The sequence below is a fragment of the Anguilla rostrata genome, chromosome 13 (assembly GCF_018555375.3).
Source record: "Anguilla rostrata isolate EN2019 chromosome 13, ASM1855537v3, whole genome shotgun sequence".
Taxonomy (NCBI): domain Eukaryota; kingdom Metazoa; phylum Chordata; class Actinopteri; order Anguilliformes; family Anguillidae; genus Anguilla; species Anguilla rostrata.
In genome coordinates, this window is record NC_057945.1 from 12,811,196 (window position 1) to 12,836,710 (window position 25,515).

A 25,515-nucleotide genomic window follows, 5' to 3' on the forward strand; every position below is an offset into this window, starting at 1 on the left:
GGAAAAAGGAAAAACAAAAAGAAGAAGGAGGCTAAGCGCAGCCTGTTTTTCCCTTCGCTCCGCTGCTAATTGCAGTCTGGATCAGAACTGCGCTTAAATGCGTTTGACGGAGGTGGGGGGGGGGGGGGGGGAGGGGGGGGGGCAAGATTAAGAAACGGCGTGTCACTGTGCCCCTGGGAGAGGGGAGGGAGCTTTACGCTTTCGGGAGAGACCCCTCCCGCCATTCACGACCCGTTTACGATGCCGCCCCCCCCCCCCCCCCCATAGCGGGGGCTCTGCAGGGGCGCAATAAACCCCTTTCTGAAAAACAGAGCGACGGGGGTCAAAATATTTGTCCATTTTTTTTTCTTCAAGTGTCCCGTAAAATGTGCGGAGGTAAGGCCTCCCCCCTCGTGACAAACTGGAAGAGGGGGGTCCAGGTCCCTCTTCCGCAGTCAACAAAAACCACCCAAAGTGCATCATGAGACTCAGAAGGAAGAGAGAATGAAAGCCCCCCTCTCTCAATAGTCTGCAAGGACAGGATGTGTCTCCCTTTATCTCCGTGAGCCCACCTCCGAAACAGCTCAGCCACAGCTCAATAAACGCTGCAAGGCGCTGCTGTGTTAAACTCTCAACTGGTGACGTTTTTAATTTGTGGCGAAACAAGAAATACTGTTTCTCTGATGAGCGCTGAGCACAATTCGTTGAGCGTGTTTTCCGTTAACGTCGCCCTACAGAAGAGATGTAAACGATGTAAAAGACGTTAAAAAAAAAACTTAAAAAAATGTGGGTCATGTTTTACGAGGGGCAGGGTGGTGGTGAGGCTCGGCCAGTCCCCTCCCTCCGCGCCTAGAGCCCGCCCATGGGGTTTTGGGACATGCGAGGGAGCGTTGGGTTCCCCCCCGACTGGCCTCCCGGACCAGGGCGGGGGCTCCACGGCGGCGGAGTTGGCAGACGGCCAATCGGGGACGCCTGTGCAGCTGCCCGTCCCCCCCCCCGCCGGAGCGACTGGGCGTCCCGCGCTGGGAGTTTGGGCGAACGCCGGGGTGCTGCCCACTTCCAGGAGCTCACAGTCCCAGACGGCACTCAACCTGATCCCAGCAGGACCGCGGGACCGCGCTGGGGAAGTGCTCTTTGCTTCGCGGCCGCCAGCGCGCGCGCGCACAAACGACGCGGCAGCTGGGACCGGGATCTAAATTTACACCGCGGCGCGTCCGTAAAACCGGCCTGCAGTTAGCGTCTTCCGTAGCCTGTCTGTCTCGGCTCCGGCTCCTCCTCACGGGGGGGGGGGGGGGGGGGCGCTCCAGCATTTTCGCCCACGACAGCGGCACAGCTCCGCAGTGCCAGCAACAACAACGGCCTCCGAGAAATCCCCAGACTTTCCTGAACGCCGTTCTTGTTTCGGTGAGTCAACATCAGGCCCAGGTCAACACTCAAGGCACAGCAAATTTGGGACAGAAAAGTCTTCCTGCTCTCCGAGAGCTCAGCTCAGCCACCCATCTCTTCTTTTCATGGGGAGATGGGCTCAATCATTTGGCAAATTCTCCTGGCTACCTGAGGCCGAAACACACTGCACACACCTGTCTCCAGGTATAAGCCAACTCACCATGTTTAGTGGTCGTTTGTGCTTTTCTGAGCAATCATAGACTTTGGATCTCCAAATATTTGTAAAATAAATAGCCTATTTTTTGCCTGACTTAGTTTACCGCTTTTTATAGGTTATTCTTACTGAAAATGATAATGAATCAGCAAGATGCTTTCTGAACGGAGACATTACTTCTCCCCGCCTTGCTTGCAAAGGAAGGTTACTCCCATCAAAGCGGGAAACCCGTCACACAAAGATCGCCAAATCCCCCCCCCACCAAATGCCCCCCACCGTCATGCCCGGCCACCGGTGAGCTCGGAGCTCTTTGGTGGGGTGCATTCGCCGACCGCCCCCTGGAGAGCTGGCGGTGGGGCTCCTCCGTGCTGTTTTTCTGCGTGAGGGGGACGAGGGGGGGGCACCAGTCGCTCCACCGCTTCGATGGAAAAAACAGCAGGCTCGTCCGTCCCTCAGAGCAGGCCCTTTAATAACTTCCAGACTGACACAGTTCCAGCTTCTCCCCGTTCCGACCCCCCTCCCTCGTCTAGACCAACTGAGCCTCCCCTAACTCTTCTCCTCGCTCTTCTCCAAATGTGCAAGTTCTGCTATGACTAGCACGCCGACCCTAGAGCCTAAGACTAGATTCCCTTTTCCACCGACAGACATTCTTTCAAATCTTCTGATCTCGACTGCAATTTCTCAACACGGGAAAACCATTTAGGCCCCTTTCTGTTATTCCCTGTGATTTTTTAAACATTTGAAGTGGCATTTTTCCCTCCTTTCAAAGAGAAAGAAATCTGGTTTCCTCAAGATAAACTTTGTAAATTGCATAATTGGGTATGACAGGGCTGGGCAGATGTGTCTGAAGGCCATCTCTTGTGGATGAAATGTTGCATTGTTTTTGTGGCCAAGCGGAGCAAGCCTCTACCCAGCATGCAAATCTAATTAGGCTCCATTTTCCCAGAGAGGCTTGCGGCTGAATTCAAACACAGGAGGACCCTTGCTACACCTCTTCTGAGGGTTAGCAGATAAATCAATTTTCATTATCAGAATCGACGCGGCAATTTGCGAACACTGCAATTCTCCACTTCTCCCCGACTTTGCTTTTTAAGAAAGGTCTTGGTTTTGAGCTGTATTTACTATTAAAATCATACATTTGTACATACTCTGTTTTCATGCATTTCAAGACCTGCCCTTTGTCAAGCAATCCCTTTATTTAAAGGATATGCCTCAAACTCCTCCGAGCATTACTCTGGAACTACATTAGGTACATCTGGTTAATGATTTAACTGAAGGGTTTGTATATAATACTGTGCAAACTGACATTATAACCCCTTTATTTACCGGGATGAGCTTCAAAGTAAAACAAAAATAGAAAAGGAAGGGAAAAACTTAGAAGGTTAAGGGAGAGGGTGGTGGACATCTGGGCTTCAGAGATTTTACTGGCTACGTCACCCTAACAACCAAGACTTCCTGTAAAACACACACACACACAAATACTCATCTCGGGCTGTCCACCTTATATTCCACCCTTTCCACTCTATATGCATGCACACAATTCTGAATTTTTCCCAGTGTTTATTCCTTCATACTGTTTAAGAAAAGTAATAGTTTTTCCTGGGTCAGAAACGAGGGAAACCCATTGTAATCAAAATCTGACTTGAGGAGAGAACAGGAAAATTGCAAAATGGAAGAAGCTTGTCTGAGCTGAGCTGTCAGAGTTTTGGCAAAAACAAGAGACAAAAGTGAAAGAGCACCGGGTGGGAGGGAAGTAACAGCTTAGTTTCGTGACAGAAAACATCTCTACTGCAAAGTTGTGTCGCAGTTCGAACATCTTTGCTCTGCTTTGACAGTGGGCCTTTTGTCCGCACTTGGGTTTACATTGACAACGATTTGCCATTAATTCCCCAGCAATTACTCACAAGCAACATGGGCCTGGCTGCAAGCCTAGCTGGACCGAGTTCCAGACTCATGTAATGTGAGCAGCATGAATGATACAGTAAATAGCACTGGGATCACAGCACAGGCTCACCTGTGTGAGACCGCATTGTGAACCTGGTGGGCACACTTGGCTTTAAGCAGCCAAGGGGCTGGCCAGACGAGAGAACGAATCTCGTGGAAACGAAAGACTGGAGTAAGCGCCCGTTGCCGTGGGACGGAACAGGGAGACGCTGCGGGACGGGACAGCCAATGAGAGAACTCGGGCGGGGGGGTGGCCGAGCGGGCGGCCAACCAGACTAAACACACTCGAGACGGCTGTTAATGCGCACCAAGGTGACAGGGCTAGACATGGAGGGGAGTCGCTCTTATGTCACCACAGGAAATGCTAAGCACTTAACTGCCACACTCTAAAGCTCATCTGTCCCACAGGAGACGGGTAACGGCTAACGAGGACGGGGGACACTTGACACACATACACTCTACAAATATCTCAGGTGGCGCGTCCTCATAATGCCACGAGCAGACTTGCGGCGGCTTAAAGACCCGACTAAAAGAAAAACTGAACACAAGCACATCCAGCTGCGCGCACAGAAAAGTAAAGCAAAGCGAGTGGAGGAATGAACATTGTACCGGCAAACCGTTTCAAGGCTCCTAGTGATTTATTCGAAATGCAAATTTTGATCAAGGCCGCTTCATCAGGTTCATCTAATCAACTGTATGTGTGAAATTTGGAAATGAACACCGTTCTTCTTCCTCCACCGGTGTAATAACTGACACCATCTCGCTCGACGGGTTCGTTTAATTTCCTGTCCTGGCGTGGCCACGACGTCCCCCCCCCCCCGTGCGCGTGCGTCAGAGCGCTCGTGCGTCGGGCGTGACGACTCACAGACGTCAGGCGACTCGTCGGAGCCGTCGGGACAGTCCTTCTCCCCGTCACAGCGCCACCCCTTGGAGATGCAGGTCACCTGGTCCTTACACACAAACTGCTTGGGGCTGCAGGTCTTTGGAGCTGAAACAGAGAAAAAGAGAGTGAGTGAGTGAGTGAGTGAGTGAGTGAGCGAGTGAGGACACTTGAGTGTACTGCCCGGCATCAGTATCGTGCTAAATTCTTTCAGTATTATCTATGCATTCACAATTTGTTTATGGTCATTTGTTAGCATAGTAAACTCCTGTTTAGTGCTTTGTGATGTTGCACTCACACTCACTGGCTCAGAAATGCTGTTAGCCAGGTGTCTGCTGTTATCCCCACGCTGCTCATATAACAGAGACCGATGCACTTATGATCTCATACATTGTAAGATGCTCGGAACGAAAGTGTCTCGATGCCACTTCGATAGACAGGGGATTTGTCAGCGGCAGGTCAGAGGATTCTCTCTTTATGTTCAGTCTGATATCTTGGATTCCCATTGATTTTTAAAGCTTAAACCTTTAATACACCCAATGCATCTTCCTCCTCAAGGTACCCGATGGAAAACCTTCACGAGAACAACACAGCCAATCGTGACTCGTACAAACTGTCCTGTCATCTGTGCTTGACACCGAGCATAGACTGCAGTGCTATTGACATTAATATTTCATGAAATAAATTTCATGAAATATTTAAATTGTTGAATATTTTACGACCGATCAAATTCAAACAACTTTGAAATTAAAATTCCAATGATATTGTAGGCCTCTGAAATCCACTGTGGTAACTTAACAGTAGCACTTCAGTTAGGGCTAGTATGATGGTTATTCAGAACCTGAACTCTCAGTTTTTATGGCTTATGACCTGTCTGTTTTGGCTGTATGATTTTATAAGACTGATAAATGACTTGGGGTTTAATCGTCTGTCAAGCAAATGAAATAGAATATCAACTGAAAAAAAAAACTGTCACCAAGAGCTGTACTATTGGAACCACCAACAAATATTCCCAATGGTGGATTGCGATCCATTATACATAATCTCATCTCAGATGGAATGCACCAAGACCCAGGCTAGAAAATAGATTCCATAAGTCTGATAACAATAGAAATTGCTGTTCTTTGCACAAATCAGTTTTCCCAGCGTCTGAGTACTGTCACTACATTTCACCCTCTATAATAGGACCGCCATCATACGCTCATAAAGCATACACGTGCAAGATTGGTTTCCCTCCCTTGAAAGTAAATTTCTGTTGGGTGTCTGCGGAGTATTACGGATAGCAGCACGTTGCATCCACCAGCACACTGTGCAGCCAGCAAAGCCAAAGGGCATTCCTTGTGTATACACTGGTTTTGTAACATGAGGCACATTTACTATTGTGATAGCTAAGGTTCACGCACGTCGTACCAACCAATCAAACTGAGCTTTCACTTCTGCATGGTATATGACTCCAGTGATTCAACTGAAGCTTACTTGAAAGGAATGACAGGCACAGTACAGTTGCATATCACTTCAATAATTATACTTTACAGCAATCCATCATTTGTCTGCTTGTATACATACAAAGGCATGATTTCAATCAAAATTTTCCCTTAGCTCTCCAAATGTCCCCTTTGCATTGCCAGCACGGTAGTTTTCATTAAGTTCTGGTGATTGGCAGATTTCTAAACTGCGTTGCGTTTAAGTTATGAGTCAAGTTTCCATTCTCACTGAATGTCAGACAGAGCTTGATAACTCACCAAAACAGACACTACATGGCGTTAGAATTTTTAAACGTGTGCTATTTGCTTATTGTAAATTTGTTATGACTCGTCACCGTATGCCGCTGTTTTGAGGGGGGTGGGGGGTTCGCTTAGCGTTTCATTGTCGACAATTAATATTTTGAGCTCAAATGAAGTTGCCTGCTTAGCGACTTGCTGACTGTCAGCCAGCTTAGTTCCAGAAAAATGCGTGTTTGCATTGCCCCCCTGAATCAAGGTCGGGTCCACTGGCAATAGTCCCAGTTCAACATCAGGCGTCAGGGGTCCAAAAGAACAGGACTCAAGCGTCAAGGTCAACAGATGCGCCATCCCGCCGGGCCAAGAAACGCGCCTCTATTCCGGGAACAAAAGCGAGACGCAGCCAAAACGCCGCAAGCCACGCCCCCACTGCCACCTGCCACCGAGAGGCTAACGTGGCGCCCGCGGGCGGCAGTGGGTGAGGAACTGGGCTCGTACCCGAAAGGTCATAGGTTCGATTCCCGGGTAGGACGCTGCCGTTGTACCCTTGAGCGAGGTTGTGTAAGTCGCTCTGGATAAGAGCGTCTGCTAAACGCCTGTAATGTAATGTAATGTAATGCTCTGGATAAGAGCGTCTGCTAAACGCCTGTAATGTGATGTAATCAGCGAGCCCGGGTCACAGACGAGTGTTATCAACGTGAAGACGCGGGAGAAGGGGAGGACGAGCGAAGAGCCCGGTAACGAGGGAAGAGGGAAGGAGAACGCGGCGTTTCCCAGGCGACGCACGCTGGGCTCCCGGCGCTCAGCGCAGCGTTAAGGCGGCCGGGCTGGAATTTTCCAACGTTGCGGTGGAACGGAGGAACACGTCAGGGTCACCCCCAGTCCCACAGCCACGGCCCGTCCTCCAGCCTCGCTCCTGAAGAAATTCCACGCCTCGCACAGACCCGAACTTCGTCTGATTTTTGGCTTTTTTTCTGGGTCTTTCCAGACTTGGACAGAATCCTCCCCCTTTATTTTCCGACCTGCCGGTGTTTTCGTGTCTGACAGGAAGTGGCGCTTACAGCCCAAAAGCCTCGAATTCCTTTAAATCCCGTCAAAGGGGTCCTGTGAGCCGTGCGGCATGAACAAGCAGTTAAGTCGCCAGTTTTCCCGCCGCCGCTTGGAAATCTGTGAGCCAACGGTGGCTGTGCGCTGCCATTCATCGACGGTGATGCATTCTGGGGAGCACAGAATATCCCTTCTGTAGATGTGTTTCAAAGCTGGGCTCCATAATATGGTCTTATCATGCCCATTATGACCATACACTCTATGGTATCACACCGAAAGAGGTAAACGGGCCTAAGAAATTCAACTTGACAACCGTGCTTGAAAAGGCAGCTCTCAAAAGCAGCCGCTTTTTCGCAAGCCGACAATTGCCAAACAAGCTAATCATTCATTAGGACAGCGATGATTGTGTGCAAACAAGAGGCTCCAGTGATATGCCCTAAACAGCGAGTCAAGCAGACAGTGCTTTGACTTGCCAAGGATGTAACTAGCAGATTTCCAGTCTTCAGGATACGCAGAGATAAGAGGGAGGGCTTCGCGTCGGCCTGTACGCAACCCGTTTTCCGTGATGTCGCTCGAGCAAAACTGTGGAACTGGACACCACGCCCGATACGATTCCGTTCTCAACGGAAAGTTCAAAAACAGCCCATCGCTTAACCAGAGCGCAAGCGCCCACCTCTACCTTTCACCCTCATTTTCAGACCGAGGACAAAGCCCTGCTCCGAAATCCGTGCCTCGCCCAGACGACGGGAGCGTGGGGGTCACCCCTCAGAAAGCACGCGCTGTGGAAGCACCGCTAACGAAGCAAACGATCACAAGGCTTAAGGACCCGCGGCTGGCCTTGTGCGACCCATCGCCTGCCCGCTCCCTCACCGTCCCCACCGACCGTCCAGCGGGCGGAAGCACACAGTTCATCAAACTGAACTTGGAACATCAGACCGCGTAAGCAGTACGGCACGAGGGGGAAACCTGTAAATGAGAGATAACTGGACGCCTGTTGGACGAGGCTGGGAGGACAGCAAAGATCAGACAGGAAGTTGAGTGTGGAAAAGGCGCCCCGGGCGGTGTTCGGGTCTCTCCTGCGCACACGTGATGACGGATTTATACCGCCACACCGCTAGGCACCTCCATCTGCATCTGCCCAACTCACCGCAGGATAGCCGTAGGGCAGGGGGCAGTGGAGCAATGGGAAACTCTTTAAGATGCTGCCCAGAATCATATCTGCACCTGCTTTTTTGGAACGGGCACCGGTATCGCCAGTAGACCACAGTTTTTTTTTTTTTTTTTTTACTTTCTGACAGACCAAAAAACTGGGAATTTTTTGTGGGAATTACATAACATTTTTAAATCACAACCACTGTTGTGTCGGATGCAAAAAAAAAAAAAAAAGACCTCATTAGCAGAATGGTGAAATGAAGGGACAAACAGAATCCACACTCAGGCAAATCACGGGTCTACGCCAGGACCGCCCATCCATTGAATCTGGGGTCGCCAGATTCAGAGCAGCGGTGGTGGAGATGCATTTGGCACCCCAGCAGAGAGGACGCCGGTGCCGCCGCCGCCGCCGCCTCCTCCACAGCCACCGGGCGCGGGCGGACCGGGTCCGGCCGCGAGCCGATATTTGGGCGCAGAACGGGTGCAGACGGCCGCGAGTGGGCACGCACCGCATTTCCTCGGGCCCTGCCCAGGCCCAGACAGATGGTGAGTCAAGCTGGACCCGTACCGGCCCGGCCCGTCCCAGCGAGTGCGCATAACTCAAACAACACAAGGCGGTTCTACATTTGCCCTAAACCCACAAGCCAGAGGAGAGAGACCACGGAATGGAGCACACTGGGGCCTATTTTGGACGTTTGCTGGGAGTGGGCAGGTTTTGTGGAAGAAGGAGGGAGTGCGCAGTTCTTCTCCCAGTAACATTTTTAAATCTACGCTCAGTTGACATCTGTTCATCAGTAACACGTCCCTTGCCTGGTTAACACTTTCCCACTTTCTCGTCTCGCAGTCGTATTAATAAAACGTCAAAAAAAAACTATAAATTCCAAAAACGTTTTTTTCCCCCACTCTCCAAACGTTCCGACAAGCAGGCTGTTCGACCGCAGTCTTTTTTTTTTTTGTTTGTTTTTTCCGCAAACTATTTTAGCTTGTTCCATAAACGAACCAGAATAAAGAGAGTCTTTATCTGGCACCGCTGGCTTCAGACGATGTGTCTGACATACAGGGGTCCTTAAAAAACAGCCACACAGTGCTCGGGACTGTTTTTCCCTTCATCGCCACATCACTTACATTTCAGGGCGTGAACTCGATCGACAGATGCATGGTACATTCGTTACTTCCCTTCCATCTTTCCAAGTCAGTTTAATGATAAAATATTTCCGAACTTGTCCAGCCGTTTCACTGCACACTTCTCTGTGCTATTCCCAGAAGCGTCCACGGTGGAAAAACAGCTGACTCGGGGGGGAAAAAAACCAGTAAACTGGTGACATTTCTAAATAGAAATGTCAGGTGCACTTTTAAATTATATCAATATTATAAAACAAATGATGAATTTAAATTAAAGGCTGCAGTATTCTGTCAGACCTTGACGATGGAGCGGTTCTTAACTTTAAATAAGACATTGTGTGCATTACACTTTTCTTATTCCTGTTTCATAGTTTTGTTTATATCAGCGAAAGAGTTCAACTTACTGTACTGTGTAATTAAGAGAAATTCTTTATAAAGCGTTTTATAAAACGCGTTTCAGTTACCAACTACACAGCTACATATATGATAGTCCTCCCAGGAAGACTATGTTGCCACAGGTAGGCTACATGTAGCTAGAGGTGGCATGACACAAAAAGCTTAGAACTTTCTAGTGCTTTGAGTGCAAGAAGGCTCGAGTCATTTTGAATGATTTTCTCATTCAGAGATATGAAGCGATTTTTGTCCTCACCAATGCAAGAGACCCTCTTCACAAGCTACCGAGAGCAAAGGAAAATATTCAAATGAGAAACGCTTTGCGATCACGTCACATTTCTCAAGCCCACTTCCAGTTACAATTTCCTCAAGGGACAGTCATGTTGAGCGACTGTGGTGCCGGAGCACTGAAAGGGAAAATTGTTTTGTTGAGTGCTTCATCCCTCACAGTAAAAAACTGCAAAACAACAACTGCACTTTCATTCAATTTCTTCACACAACTACAAAGTACTCCACTCACTTCACATTAATTCAATTAATAAATGGTTGTATGGACCGTCTGGGTAGTGTAGAGGTATAAGCACTCGCCTACCACCGCAGAGACCCGGGTTCAGCCGTTCAAACGAACACAACTGGCTGTGTTCGCGGGTGGGAAGCTGGTGAGGGTATGAGTCCTGATCGTTGCATCAGCGACTCCTACTGGTTGGTCGGGGTGCCTGTTCAGCAGGGAGGGGATCTGGAAGAGATAGCGTGAACCTCCGCACGCGTTACGCTCTCCCAGTGAAACTCCCCGCTGTCAGGTGAAAAGAAGCGGCTGGTGACTCCACATATCGTATCGGAGGAGGCATGTGGTAGTCTACACCCTCCCCAGACCAACAGAGGATAGCGCATCGACCAGGACTGTGGCTGGTCCACACGGGGAATTGATATAATAACTAAATTTGGGAGAAAATGACACAAAATATATATAAATAAAAATAAATTGGTGTATTTCAGCAAGTATCAATGCCAACTTCAGGTACTTTAGAATAAACAATCATTCATGAATCAGAAAAAGGTTAAATTGTAGTTAATGTCAAACATCAATTCAATGTAGTTTGAAGTTCAAAAATCATCTGTGAAAAAGCCCCTATACAGATACATTATGGTTTTGTAACGAATGACTGAATTCACTATAAAATCACATCCCTGGTGAGATCCAGGGATGAATACTCTACAACTACCTCCCAATGGCAGTGCTATGGATTCACGAAAGTGGGGGACTTTGCCATCCTTGAGACATAAAGTGTGATGTCATATCCTCATCACAATATTAGAGCGCAAACCACATCTTTTTCACTAGCTGACCTATTTAAATAAAATATCGTTTCTTGCAACTGAGCAGCGCTCCTAGTGCCTGATTCCCTGCTCTATATAGGATACTTAACCATTCAAGCCTGTTGCCCAAGCCTAGTTTCTATAATGATTTATTGATAATGCCATCCATCCTTTCATCCGTCACAGTGAATTATTTAATTAAAATGTAAAAAAAAAATTTTTAAAAAAATTAAACGCACACAATCAAAAAAATCATAAAGGGTCGCTTTTGTCTCAAATGACAGCTACCTTTCCGTGCCCGTGACCGATTCCAATTTGTACCACTTTAACCGTTAGAAACGGACGAGCACGGAATAAAATATGGATGCTTTGGGCAGTAAGGAAAGCTCTGGGGCTCGTCGCGTTGAAATGCGTGGTAATATGAGTCCTAGAAATACCCGCAGCCCAAACGACTGTGTTCGCACGCGGCTTCAGACATGTGATCTAATCAAACAGCCAATCGGACGCCTCCAAGGGAAGAAGGAACTAGGTTAGGAGGCCATCTCCTTTTTTCTTCTGTGACATTTTTTGAGAATGGACGATAATCAGAAATTAACAGCGCAAGAAAATGATAATTGTACAAAAGGAATGAAAAGCAGATTATAGCTGGCTGGCATGAATAAATATATTACAGTATTTTGAGATGAAACCTACTTGTGTGTGTGCGCACGTATGTACTGTACGTATGTAAAACATATGCAGGCATTGCGCAAATATTTATGTGACATTAAAAAGGTGATTTAGATGGGGGGGAAAAAACCCCGCAAAATTTAGCATTTAACCTTTAAAGGAACCGTGTTCACTGGGTGCTGCTTCAAAGAACTAAGCCGCTTTGATCAAAGAGATTTTACAGTTTAGTTTGGTGTGAAGAAAAATGTGAGCCGTGTGTAAATGCGAATGCTGGCAGCACTTCAGATCTCTGACCAGATATGAATCCAGATATCTACGACATCCTTAAAATCACACCGTGCATAGAATTAAACCGGTATATCGCGTACCGATTGGTTCAAATCCCAGGAGTTTTTATTCGCAGCTGCGAAAACACTCGTATTGCCTTGGAGCTGCTTTGACTTGAGTGCAAAAACGGCATATAGATTGTGTAAAGGTATAAAAAAAATTAAAAAATAAATTTAAAAAATTGTTAGCTACACAAGCAGGCAGGCGAGAACTCACGAACCACTGTGGATAAAGGTTGGGTTCTGCAAGGCAAATGAATAATATATCACAAGGAGAATTCTAAAATGGTGAATGTTAAAGATCAATACGCTTGCATCTGGTAAACTGGCGGTGCAGATGCGAGTGTAGGTGGGGTGGGGAGGGGGTGGGGCTAAGGGGGGGGGGGGGGCACGGAGCCACCTCGCGAGTGTGAAAGTGGACGCGGACAGCCAGGGCGAACCAGGCTGGGGGCCCAGTGTTTTTCCACTGGCTTGAGCACACCCCGCTATGGGCAGGCCAGACTGAGGGAGAGGGGGAAGGGTGGTGGCGGCAGTGGGGGGGCGGGGGTGGGGGTGGGGGGGTGTGGCTGAAGCGAGGCAGGGAATGTCACACATTCTGTCAATGAGACTCCCACAGCCTGGTCTTGTTTACCCAAACCGGCCATATGCTGAATGCTTGGGGTTACCACATTTGGCCTGGATCAGACCCTCCCCTCCCTGCCCTGCTGCAGCCGCGTAGCCCCAGGAAGTAGTCCATCACCCCCAAAGAGGAAGCAACCCCCCTTGGAGTGCACACTGAGCTCACAGCACCCCGTCCCACAGCCTACCGGGCACACTAGAGGACATTCTAAACCTTTTTACCATGCTGAAAGGCATTACCGCTAACTTCAGCCTACAAAGAGCCACTAGCCTGACTCTATGGATCTATGACTGCATTGATTTTCTCAACCTAGCGCTGTTCTAGCCTTGACAGTTGCACTTAATTGTGTTTAGTACTGTTTAAGAGCATCTGCTAAACGCCTGTATGTAAATACCACACTCTACAGGAGGGTTCTCCAGCTCAGCTGCTTCTTCCATGGGCTTGTCGTCACGCAGACCCTACACTGGACACACATTTGCCATACACTATTTACAAAACAACGTATAAATGAAATTTACTTATATTCATTTATTCATATATTCCTTCTTAAAATATGCACAGCAATTGCGTATTATTCTGTCACTAGTGGGAGGTATGCTAACATTGAGCAGACGTAGGCTAGGCCTGGAAAGTCACAATATTTGAAGCATCTGATGCATTAATAAGATCGATATACGCCATATGACATTCCAGCATTCCTTGTTTATGTCAAGAAATTCAATTAAACCTTGTAGCACTCTGCTTTGAAAGCAACCAACCCAGAAAATTTATGAGGTTGGGCAACAGTATGCATATTTCATCTTTGTAAGAGGGTGGATTTGGTACAATTTGAATTAGGTGAAAAAAGTGAGCCTCAAGACATTCAGTGACATTTCTAATTATCAAATTCACTGCATAAATTCACACTCAGATTGGAATTGGTTTGCATAAAAATTTCTTAAACTAATTTCCAATCACAACGTCGCAAGTGCAGAATGAATCTGAAATTAAAGTCAGAATTATCCAAAGTTATCCTGTCCAATGTCTGAAGGAAGCCGACTTAGAAGTAACTCACCGGGGAAAATAGTTTAGTAAATTATTTTATATCATATTGCAATCCAACATAATTTAGCGCCCCAGTTATATCCCCAGCTGTAGAAAATCTGTTGTGGTCAACACACAGTAACTTGATTTTAAGTTATTTCAAAAATGTAAATAAAAATACATTCATGTTAACTAACTCTGTCTGTTGCTCCCTGTAATTAACTGTGTTACAGGAATCCTCCAAGCCAAGCCACAACACACTCTGCAGTCTTCTTCTCCTCTCTTTTAATTGGGTGACTCATTCATATGTTAAAAGCACTATATAAATAAATATGCGTGTGTGTGTGTATTCGCGTGCATGTGTGTATAATCTTTCCATTCACTCTTTCTCTCCACATAGTTGTGTGCCAAGGATGTAAATAGTACATCTAGCGCATAGTGGTTTTAGTCATTCTAGGCCTTACTAGAAGCTAGCTAGGGAGCTATCACTCAGTACAGTAACATACTTAGTAAGGACAGGAATGTGTCAAAATTGTATGCCTCTGGGAGCTTCTTTAATTTCCATCAATGGAGAGGATTTGTTTTTGTTTTTAATTTTATCTAATTTCTGTGCATTTTCAGTTCATTCCTGTCTATGGTAAGTTACTTTCTACAGCTTGACAGCAGCTAGGCGGTACTTGGTTGATGGTTCAACAGCAGCTAGGTGACCACACTCAAAACACAAAATGGCATACCTGAATTTGAAGACCCGTTGTCACATTTCTGAGAAATGCAGATTTGAAGAGGCCCCGTTACAGTGGTAAACAAGGCCTCTAAAAGCTGTCCTCATGCCTGCCAACTGCTGCGGTACTCCTCCAGCCTGTCCTGTGCATATTCTCTCGCTCTCTCGGTTTCTCTCTCTCTCTCTCTGTCGTTCTCTCACTCTTATTTTCTTGTTGTCTTTCGGCTCTCTCTCTCTCTCTCGCTCTCTCTCCCTGAAGGTTATTTCATAAAAACACACAAATCTCTACCATCCGCTCCCATTTTAAAAATGGCAGCATGGCATAATCTTGAGGTCCAATGAAGCAATAGGCCTAATTGTTGAAATTGCAAAATCAAATCGTTCTCAGGTGGGACAAAGGCAGAAAATATATGGTGGGTAATCTGATACCAGGAGATTAAACCCCAAATCTGTAAGTCTGCCAAGAGTCCCCCAGCAGACCAGGACAATTGGAAGCAAAGCCACAAGGCCTGGGATATGGTTCATTCATATTCCCCTCTGTATTTATTTTATTTTTTTTAATTTTAAATAACATATGGAGGAGTATGAAATTTTCAACCTACCATCAAGACTCAGAATTAACAATGCAAAACACAAACATGTCAGTAGGACCTCTTTAGGGTACATTTGTCATTCTTTACTTGGCATGGCCTAAAATATAAAAGCAAAAACCCACATCTTTTTTGAAAGAGATTATTAAAATCAAACCACCAAGACTGAATGAAAATGGGCCATTATTGCCAGATATTACGTATAGCTCATGAATCATGCAACAGTGTGAAAGGTTTAAGGGACCCTCCCACTTCCATTTGCAGAACACAACTTAGTGATTAAAATGCAGCCTGGAAAACTGATAAGGGGCCAAGCACTGTCCCAGGGGGCACTCGCGGTATGCGGGGGACAGCACATTCTCTGGATTACTGCCGTGATTGCACCCCTGGGGTCGAAAGACCTGGGGCGCCGACAGACCGTGGCCATTTCTACAGAAAGCTGACCGGCCCGAGCGTGCCTGCGGGACGGAGGAGAGTGGGAAAGCTCTGAGAATGGCCCGTTTCATCACATGACAGAAAGTAAGAAAAATAGCGCCCACAAGCTATTGAGGCTCCCAAAAAAATTTTTTTATTGTGACAACATTTCATCAATTACAGGGATGGGAGGATCGGACATTAAGAATATTTGAAAGGAAAACAAACCTTACTTGCATTTTATATCACCAGGATGTGTAGGAAACACCCTATGACACAAAATAGATCAAATACGCTATATGGCCAAAAGTGTCTGGACAGCCCTTGGACTGGGGCTGTTTTCTCATGGTATGGGCCAGTCCCCTTAGTTCCAGTGAAGGCAAATCTTAATGCTACAGCATACAGACACATTCTAGATGATTCTGTGCTTCCCCAACATTTTGGGGAAGGCCCTTTCCCGTTTTACCATGACAATGTCCCCCGGGTCACACAGTGAGGCCCATATAGAAATGGTTTTTCTCAAGAACGGTGTGTAAGAACTTGACTGACCTGCACAGAGCCCTGACCTCAACCCCATCCAATACCTTTGAGATAAATTGGAAAGCCAACTGCAAGCCAGTTGTAATCACCCAATCAGTACCTGATCTCACTAATGCTCTTCTGGCTGAATGGAAGCAAATCCCAGTAGCAATGCTCCAACATATAGCATAATGCCTTCCAAGAAGGGTGGAGGTTGTTATAGCAGCAAAGGGTAGACCAACACCATACAAATACTTTTGACCATGCAGTGGATATGGGCAATAGTAGATTAGTGCGAGGCAGACAAAAATATTAATCGCCTATATAACTGCAACCAGCATTCTAGATTCCCAACCTTATCACATCACGATTTACCATTAAAACCATACTGATACATATAAGTACTTTAATTGGCACTTTTGGTATAAATGCCCAACAGTCATGATATGGGTTAACATGCAGGAAGTCACAGTAGAGGAACAGTATAATTGTAGAGAACTGTATTATACAGTAACCTAACTGGAATGTGGCTTCACGTGACAGCCTTGCTTTGTTCATATTAGCCGTCATTTCGCTGGCTATCAAGAAAGCCTTTCAAGGCTCGGAATTTATTACCATAAGCTTAAACTGTAAGCCAGAGACCACTGCCTCTATTGAGAACACACTGCCTCTCTTTCTACGTTGGCAAGCTCGTTCTGGTCTTCTGACAAGTGAACTGGACTAGCCATTAAGAGTTTCTCAACGAACACTGGGAAAGGATCAAGTTCAGTCAATCCGAGACGGAGTGTACATTCTTTTCAGTAAGGTAGGCTATCAAAAATGTTGCTCAAAGAAACAGATTTAGTTTTTTTTACACCAAACAACTTTTTTGAAAATGCAGATGTTTAAAAACAGTCTGAGATAACACACTGTTTTTGTAACAAGAGAGTAAGACGGCAGTTGGGGGACTGAGATGGGAGTCCTAGCAAAGTCAACTGCAGATAGATATTTTAAAAGCAGTAATGTGGGGGAAAATCTTGAAGAGTTTTGTGTGCAAATCAACTGAGGAGTTTGAGAAATAGCTAAAGGCAGAGGTCCTGGAAAGCCAGAGGGTCAAATGGTTTGACCTTTCACCTTATAAGTCACAAACCACAACAGATCCAAGACACCAGGAATTAACAGTGTAATCGACTGCTCCAGGTGATCTATTATGTCCTGAGAAACAACGAGAACCAGCAGGCCATGTAGCACGACCAGGCCTAAGGACCAGTGTTTCCGTGGGAACACTGAATCAATGGCATATGTGTATAGGGTAAATATACGATAAATCCATAAAGGGGGGAAAATCTTGGTGCACAGATTGTAGCTTGTAAATGTAAACAATTTGGCCTGCTTTAAAAAAAAAATTTTTAAACGATAAATGTAATTCCAAACGTCAGACCTAACCCTCTTAGACGGGGGGGGGGGGGGAAGTTCTGTTGTTTCTAGTAACGTTATCTCCTGCCGTGGTGATGTATGGCCTCCACCTTCCACCGTGTTACAATGTAAACCTTCTTTATATTGCCGTGTCGACGGAGTGCTTCCCTTATGTCTCTAGCCGGGTATCACACTTCTGTTCTTCTTCTGTTTTACAGGCGGTGGACGAACGCTACGGCGTAACAGCCGGTTATATCGGTAATGAACTAAATAATATAAATTTATGACGATTAAATAACCATTACCTTCGTTTTTTACTGAGATATATAGTTATATTGATTATCATTCCATCCCCATCCCTGACATTTAAGGGCCATGTAGCATGTCCTTTAAAGTTCACCCCTGTCTCACTCAGCTAAGAACTATTTTATGTTGCTTTAGACTGTTCTTTCACAAATAAGGGAAATGGCTTGATGGCAAAGGTTATATCACTCTCCAAACATATGTATGGTGGAGCATGTGAGCGGTCCCCCAACTACCCCAGGGACCTAGCTGTACACAAGGAAAAATTTTGGGGTAGTTTGGCAGAAATGGACATTTCCAAACCAGAAGGTGCGAGATCCAGTCATCTCTGTTGTGTGCCCCCAGATACGCCACTGAGAACCAGCGTTTCCTGTGTGTTTGGTGGAATTCACACACATGTTTGTAGGCCGCCTTTGAGTTGTGTGGTCATTTAGCCTCCTTGGATTTGGCACATCCTGCAAGACGCATTCTTCGGAGATCATTTAAACACGCTTAATCAAATGTGTTCCAGAAGGCCCCCGCTCGGAGAGGCAAGCATCTGCTCTCCTGCACGACAAGGCCTGCTTCGCACATGCCGCAGCCTTCGCACGATTAACTTTTCACGACGTGGAGCTGCGCGCCCCTGACATCACTTCCTTTCATTTCGGGGATCATGCAGCTCGGTCAAATAGCCAGGAATGCCTGGGTCGGCCAGGACTCGGGGCACAGAGACAAATGGCGAGGCGAGACGCGGGCCGAAGGAAAGGTCTGAGGCACTTGGTCTTAATTAAAAGATGAAACGGCCCTTTTGTCATTTCAGGGACATCTCGCAGAGAGCACCGTTAAACTGAATTTATCGCCGCGGAGGCTGGGCGCCCCAAGGACGCACGCCGCTCGCCGCTTGGACGTGTCATCGAACAGCTACCTGGCACCAGCCAGGACCCGGAAGGGGGGTGGGGGGTGGGACACAGGAGGTGGTCTGGCGGGGGGGGGGGGGGGGTGTTTGGAGGGGTGCGACGGCAGGGCAGAAGAAGGTGGTCGGGATGTTTCTTAAATTCACTCAAAAGCCTCTTCGTCGTGAACCACAACAAAAAGGCTGCACTGCTGACCCCATCCGTAACCCGATAAGGCCCAGCGCACCGCCGCCCAACTGCAGTTCAAACGCACGAAAACACACAGGACCGCGGCAGCCAGGCTGCCAAGCGCCGGGGCAGCGCTCAGTCAGACTGCATTACACAAGGCTTTAGTGATGAGAGGGAAACAAAAAACATTTTAACATCGTAAGATCTTCCAGAGCCAAAACAACACAGCAGCCAAGATGGCCGCCGCACATAATAAACTGCTGCTCCTGTGGCATTACAGACGATCCTAGAATTTTAAAAGTATTTCCTTCCTCAATAAACCCCCCCCGCCCCACCAAAAAAAAAGTTTTATGAATCCACCACAAACAGCAGCAGACTTCAAGTTCATTTTCAAATTAAACCGACTTATCAGAAACAGGATCTTTAGTCGAGATGTTTTTAATGAGCGTGCACTTTAAATTTAGGACCTTCATTAGCATCAGATCAAAGCACTTTTGTGACGCACGTTTGGCAGAGTAAACTTCAGACACTTGCGCACACATGGGGATGGCTGCTGGGAAAACCATTAGCCGGTCTCACACAGAAAGCCTGACGTATGTGCTGAATTTAAGGTCATGTAAAAAAACCATTGGAGGTATGCAGATATCAACAAAAATCTCGATATAGATGCATGTACATATAAGATATATATACATACTTAAAAATATGTATGTATATATACACACAGGGGCCACTTGAGTAGGTCCACCTATCTAGCACTGGGTAGGGCCCCCTTTTGCCTCCAGAACAGCTTGAATTCCTTGACGGACGGATTGAACAAGATGCTGGAAACATCCATGGTGAATTGATAGCATTACACAGTCTCTGCAGATTTTTCAGTCACACATTAAAGATGCCAACCTGCCGTTCAAAGGTGCTCTATCGGATTGAGATCTGGGGACTGTGCCAGCCATTAGAGTGAGTCACCGCCATGTTTGTGAAACCAGCTTGAGATGATGCTTGCTTTGTGACACAGTGCAATATCCTGCTGGATGTATCCATTTGTAAAATGGTATACTGTGGCCATAAATAGATGGTCAGCAATGATGTTTAGGCGTGCCGCGGCATTAAGATGATGCTCAGTTGGTATTAAGGGGCCAAACGTGTGCCAACAAAACATTCCCCACACCACTGCACCGCCACCAACGGCCGGCACCGTTGACACAAGGCAGGATGGACTCATGGACTCATGCCGTTTACACTGGAATCTGTATGTTGCAGCAGGAATCAAGATTCATCAGACAAATCTTCAATTGTCCAGTATTGTCGATCATGCACCCACTGTAGCCCCAGCTTCCTGTTCTTAGCCAATAGCAGTAGACCCTGGCATGGTTTTCTGCTGCTGTAGCCCATCCGCTTCAAGGTTCAACATGTTGTGCATTCAGAGATGACCTTCTAAACACCACTGTTGCAAACAGCTGTTAACTGAGCATTCATGGTCGTGCCTTTTGCCTGAACGAGTCTGCCTCTTCTCCTCTGAACTCTGTCATTAACAAGGTATTTTCACAGAACTTCTGCTCACTGGATGTTTTTTTCTTTATCACACCATTCTCTGTAAACTGTATAGACTGTGGTGGTGAAAATCCCAGAAGTGCAGCTGTTTCTGAGATGTAGGAACCACCACTCCTGGCACAAATCAATCAAACCACAGTCAATGTCACTTAGAGCATGCATCTTGCCCATTCTAATGTTTGGTTGGACAACAACTAAACCCATTCACCATGTCCACATGTTTTATTTATTAAGTTGCAGGAACATGATTCGCTGCTTGAAGGAGCAGGCTATTTGGATTAGCAAGCAGGTATACCTAATAAAGTGGCCATTGAGTATACATATGGACTGCACAAAAATGTTAAACTGCTATGGCATTGTATGTCCAAACTAATATCCAATATAAATTGAATTTCTCATTTACAGATTGTGGCCATTCCTTACAGTAAGAAGAGTAACATGTGAAATATTCACCATCCGTTTCCTTCAAAAATTCAAATGTGACATGCTGCTATGTAATATCAGTTTAACCGTCCACTGAGAAACCATCTTAAATGATCTGTTAATTTTTTTTTTTTTTTTAATTTTGACAGGACACACAAACCATTCAATAATCAGCCTTGAGAGGTCGTTCACTTGCCGTTCCAACTAGGTTTGTTTTCCTCGCAGATCGTTTTCAAATTGTAACGTAAATTTTTTCAAAAAAGCTCCAATTTCATTCCCGGGCTCAAAACCGATTACGCGCGTCAGTCGATAAAAGGTAATGAAAACGGATCCTTTTTCTCTTTTTCTTTCAGAGAACAGCCGCAGGCGCTGCCTCGCAACACCTCGGCGTGCGGGAGTGAAACTGCAGCCGCGTCGCTATTCAAAGGGCACGCGCGGGGGAAATAACAATGGCGCGGGATTACACCAAATCCTGCAGCGTCTTTTCACAAGACTACCGTAAGCATATTATGATGCAAACCCCAGGCTTACAGAGATCAGCCCTAATTGCACCTTGCAACATACCAGGCCAAAACACAGCCAGATTAAAAAAATAAAAAAAACTTGAAAGAGTTTTACGGTCAGGTAGTGATGCTCAGAGGCGGATACAGTCCAGAAAACATCCCATAATCAATGATGGGATGGTGACATCGCTAAGCTCGTGGGCGAGACCAAATCCCGCTCTTACAACACGACAGCTATTAACCGTTAAGAGAAGTCCTTAAACCTGATAGACTGGTACGTGGAACTCATCTGCTCTAAATATATATATAACAAAAACCCAAAAACAAGACGCGGGAAGGAGGGTTCAGGAGAGGCAGACAAACCAGCTGAGCACGGAATGTTCCTCCATGGCGGGTTTCTGTCAGGCCACGCCCTGCCCCCCCCCACCCCCCACTGCCGCCCGCTGTCCCCGACAGCCGGGATTATCAAAAAAATTCCCGTTCCGTGACGGAACCGGCGGGTCCGACGAATCGCAGCGGGCCGTGAAATTAGGAGTGCTTTCAGCTGAGTTCCATCAGGACCTGTCAGTCAGACATCCTGCAAACCTCCGGCGCGGGGCAGCGCGGGGGGGGGGAGGGGGAAGGGGGGGGGGAGGGGGGCGTGACTGGAAGCGCCTGACGATCCTTCATTTTCCCAGACAGGCATGAACTCGGCGCGGGCGCCTCCCTCCCCCCGCGACGTCGGGATGTCGCGGCTGGATCTTTTATGGCCCGACCGTCCCAGCCGCAGCCACAGCCGGGCAGGGGGGCTCGCAGCGGCCCTGCCAGACAGAGCCTGGGGCCCAGGTGAAGGGTTCATCGAGAGCAATAAAACACGGAGCGACAGGCTTAAAGAGCACCCGGGGCCGTCCCAAGAACCTGAACCCCACTGGCCGACCTTAAAATTACCATCGGACACAAACGCCTAATTACAGCTTGAATCCCTTTCAGACCTTCTGGAAAAATTCTATACTATACAAATACTATAGAAATCTGAACCCCAGGTTAAGGGTTTATTTAGACCGTGAGAGCAATATACAGCCAAAAAATTACATTTTACATACAAACTGTTGGGAAAAATCCAAAAAAGATCATTTTCCTTAGACCTGGTTCTGCTCTTTTATGGACCCACCATTCGATCGTAGCTGGGAGTCTCATACTTTGTGGTCAGCTCAAATCTGGAACCGATGCAAATCAAGTCTTTTCCACCCTCCAAAAAAAGAACACCGTATTTTTTAATTTTATTATTCTTTGGGAACGAAGTCAAGGACGTAAATGGCGGCCTGACGGGACGCAGCCCCGCGCCGCATTCGATCGCTCCCCCCGGCGGCCTTGCCGCTCCCCCGCGGTCGTCCGCGCGTCCGCTCGGCCTCCCCCCCCCGGGCCCGAGGGTGCAGAACAACCCCGCCGCAAATGAAGCATCGCGCCAATCCATGAGGGGGGCGGGGTTAACTCCAGCGCTCTGGGTACGGCGACGCGTGGTGTTTCGGGACGGGGGGGGGAAAGAGAGAAAGCAACGATCTCTCTGAACAGCTGCCGCTGAGGATCCCGGACGCTAATACCATCGTGCCGCATTTTTCCTTTCGGTTCCGGAGAGAAATATTCGCTAAGCTGAGAAGACGCGAACAACAACAACAACAACAACAACGTTTTATCCCGCTTTTTTTTAAATCGCTCCAGAGGCTTAGCGCTCTGAGAGAAAGCGCTTTTGTGAGTCTGAACACAGTGACTCCCAATCAGAGGGTCAGGAAGTGTGGGCACATTGTAAAGAGGGGTTACAATAGACTAAAAAAAATGTTTTTAATTGAATTACTGCTGTAAATAACTGTACTGTTACAGTTATCTTAGACACTTTATGAAGACGGTGAAACACTCCAAAGGGTACGCGCACAGCACTAGGAACGGTGTACACGGAGTCATTTCGTCAATACGCGTAAAATATTTACAGTCGGATATATATATATTTTAAGAGGTGAGGGGGACGCGGAAAATGTACTCGCTCATTAAATGGGTCTTCGGGGAACCGCCGTCTAAATGCGCCAAGTGCCTGCGGGGGAGAGGCTAAAGATCAGGACTCCGGTCTGAATGCCTGCGACGAGGGGCGTGGCCATTGTGTCGCTAAGCGGGCCACTTAACCACAATCACTCCTGTGGGAAGCATTAATGGGAACCCATCTGGACCCTCATCCCCCCCCCCCCCCCCTAACAATTAGTCTCAAGGCCCTGTGCCAGGGAGTAACGTGCTAAAGACGTGCTAACTGCCGTGGCCGCACATCAAAAATGCAGATCTTAGGTTGGTACTCCACCTTCACGATGCCAGTTAATCGCTCCCACTGCCCTAATGGCTGTGCTTCCAACACAGGACAAGCAGAACCAAGGAGAAGACCGAGACAAGACTGCCAAGTTGGCTGCTTTACTGCTGCACAGCTGTCGAAAACAGAATTTTTTTTTTTTATAAAGCCAAAGAACGCTCACTTGCGTATCGTCCTGCAGACCGGAATTTCACAGATAACGCGTTCAGCGATCGTTTGAGAGCGACATAAATTCCAACCCTAAAAACAGGAGGAGTGGGAAGGCACTAGGTCTAGATCTAGATCTAAATGAGACTGTCTGATGACTTTTTTTCTACAAGGCAATTCAGAATATATGCATTTTCCTGTAGAAACACATTCAGGGGGTTTGGCTAGTTTTGAAAGCTACTAAAAAGCTAGTTCGTCAACCAGTGGTCAGCCACTGTTGGCAGTTTGAATCAGAGTAACTAGGACACAGCTACAGACTGTAAAAAGCCAATCATAGTTAACAAAAACCCTGTGTGACTAAGACAGAGAATTCCTATTGGCTAATATATAGAGCTGGTATTTACTGTAAGGGTCATCATTGCCCATACGAGTTCCCAGAAACACAATGCTCACATATTGCATAATCTTCTTTCTCCTTACTCACATTTCCTCCACACCAAACACCAATTATTTTTTTTTTTTTGGAATGCCCAATTCCATTCCTAATTTGGAATGTCCAATTATACAATTAGCTGTTCACAGCTGCGTTCTCGTCGATGCGGGAGAGAGCAGACATCCGCGGTTCTCCTCCAGGTGCTGCCAGCCGACGTCTTTTCCACACGGCAGCCCACAGGCCGGGCCTGCACAGGATCCGGTCAGAGACGGACACCTCATGTGCAGCTTTAGCAAGCGGGCCCCGGGCGCCAGACTGACCCACGGGGGTCACCAGAGTGCGATTAAACGTGAACCCCCATAACCTGCTGAACCCTCTCGACCCCGGGCAATGCAAAAACACCATCGCGGGCGGGGCTGCCAGCCGCTTACCGGCACGCCCCGGATTCAACCGGTAACCGCGGGGATCGTTAATCGCAACGGAACAGCGCCTTCGAACAAAGAGCCACCAACGGCGGAATTGTTGGCGGGTGTGAAAAAGTCATTCGAGTTCCGCCGCAGTCTTCTGCCCGACCCCCGCCCTCCCCGCGCAGCTTCGCTCCTTCAGCACGACGGCCAGGCTCGGGGCCACTCCTCCCGCCGCGCTTCAGGGATTTCAGCGGCGGCGCAGACCAACGCAGGAACCCGAAGTACGTACGCTACGTACGCTATGCGAGAGCGCCGTCGCTTGCCCGACCTGGCGCCAGCGGCCAGCTGCGTGATCGGCGCACCTCTCCGCTGCAGCGGCTGCGCAGCTCAGCTGGCGGACTCTACAGCGGTAAGAGGCGGCGGCGGCGGCGGCGGCGGCATGCGCACCAGACGACGTGGCGCTCGCTGATAAAGACCGAGCGTTTCATCGGTGCGATAGGCCTATGAGTACGGTGAGATAAAAACTAGGATAAAAACTGTCTCCGATAGCGATGCTTTACCAATGAATATCTTCGATCGATGCAGATTTTGCGCAATACTGCAGATATAAACTTGGTCTAAAGTTCAATACAAACAGCATGTCAGTTAAGGTCATATAAAGGACGCTAAGATTCAAAAAGTGGTTCGTATTTGGGGAGATGTAGCTTCGGAAACTGGATTATCCACATCTGGGCGTTATTACGATGGTACAAGAAATTCTTTCTCAGCTTTTTCCTCAAGTTACATAGCGCTCGAGCAACTACGCCACAGAAATAAAATGCACAGCCGTCCAAAAAAGCATTTTTGCCAAGCGACAGGACACATCAGTACAAAATGAGACGGCGCACCAAACCCTTGCAGGTTTTCTTGAGCCAAGAATCGCAAATC

The 25,515-nt window shown here is 47.4% G+C and overlaps 1 protein-coding gene across 3 annotated transcripts in view; it reads right to left on the minus strand.

Moving 5' to 3' along the window:
- Nucleotides 1–25,515, minus strand: part of LOC135237410 (low-density lipoprotein receptor-related protein 1-like) — a 159,733-nt gene that overhangs the window by 125,366 nt on the left and 8,852 nt on the right. For all 3 annotated transcript variants that reach the window (XR_010324817.1, XM_064304541.1, XM_064304542.1), the window contains exon 2: nucleotides 4,389–4,511. Coding sequence is in view for 2 of the 3 variants with exons in the window: in XM_064304541.1 (XP_064160611.1) it covers nucleotides 4,389–4,511 (123 nt within the window). In the remaining variant the exon portion in view is untranslated. The remainder of the gene's footprint in view (nucleotides 1–4,388; nucleotides 4,512–25,515) is intronic.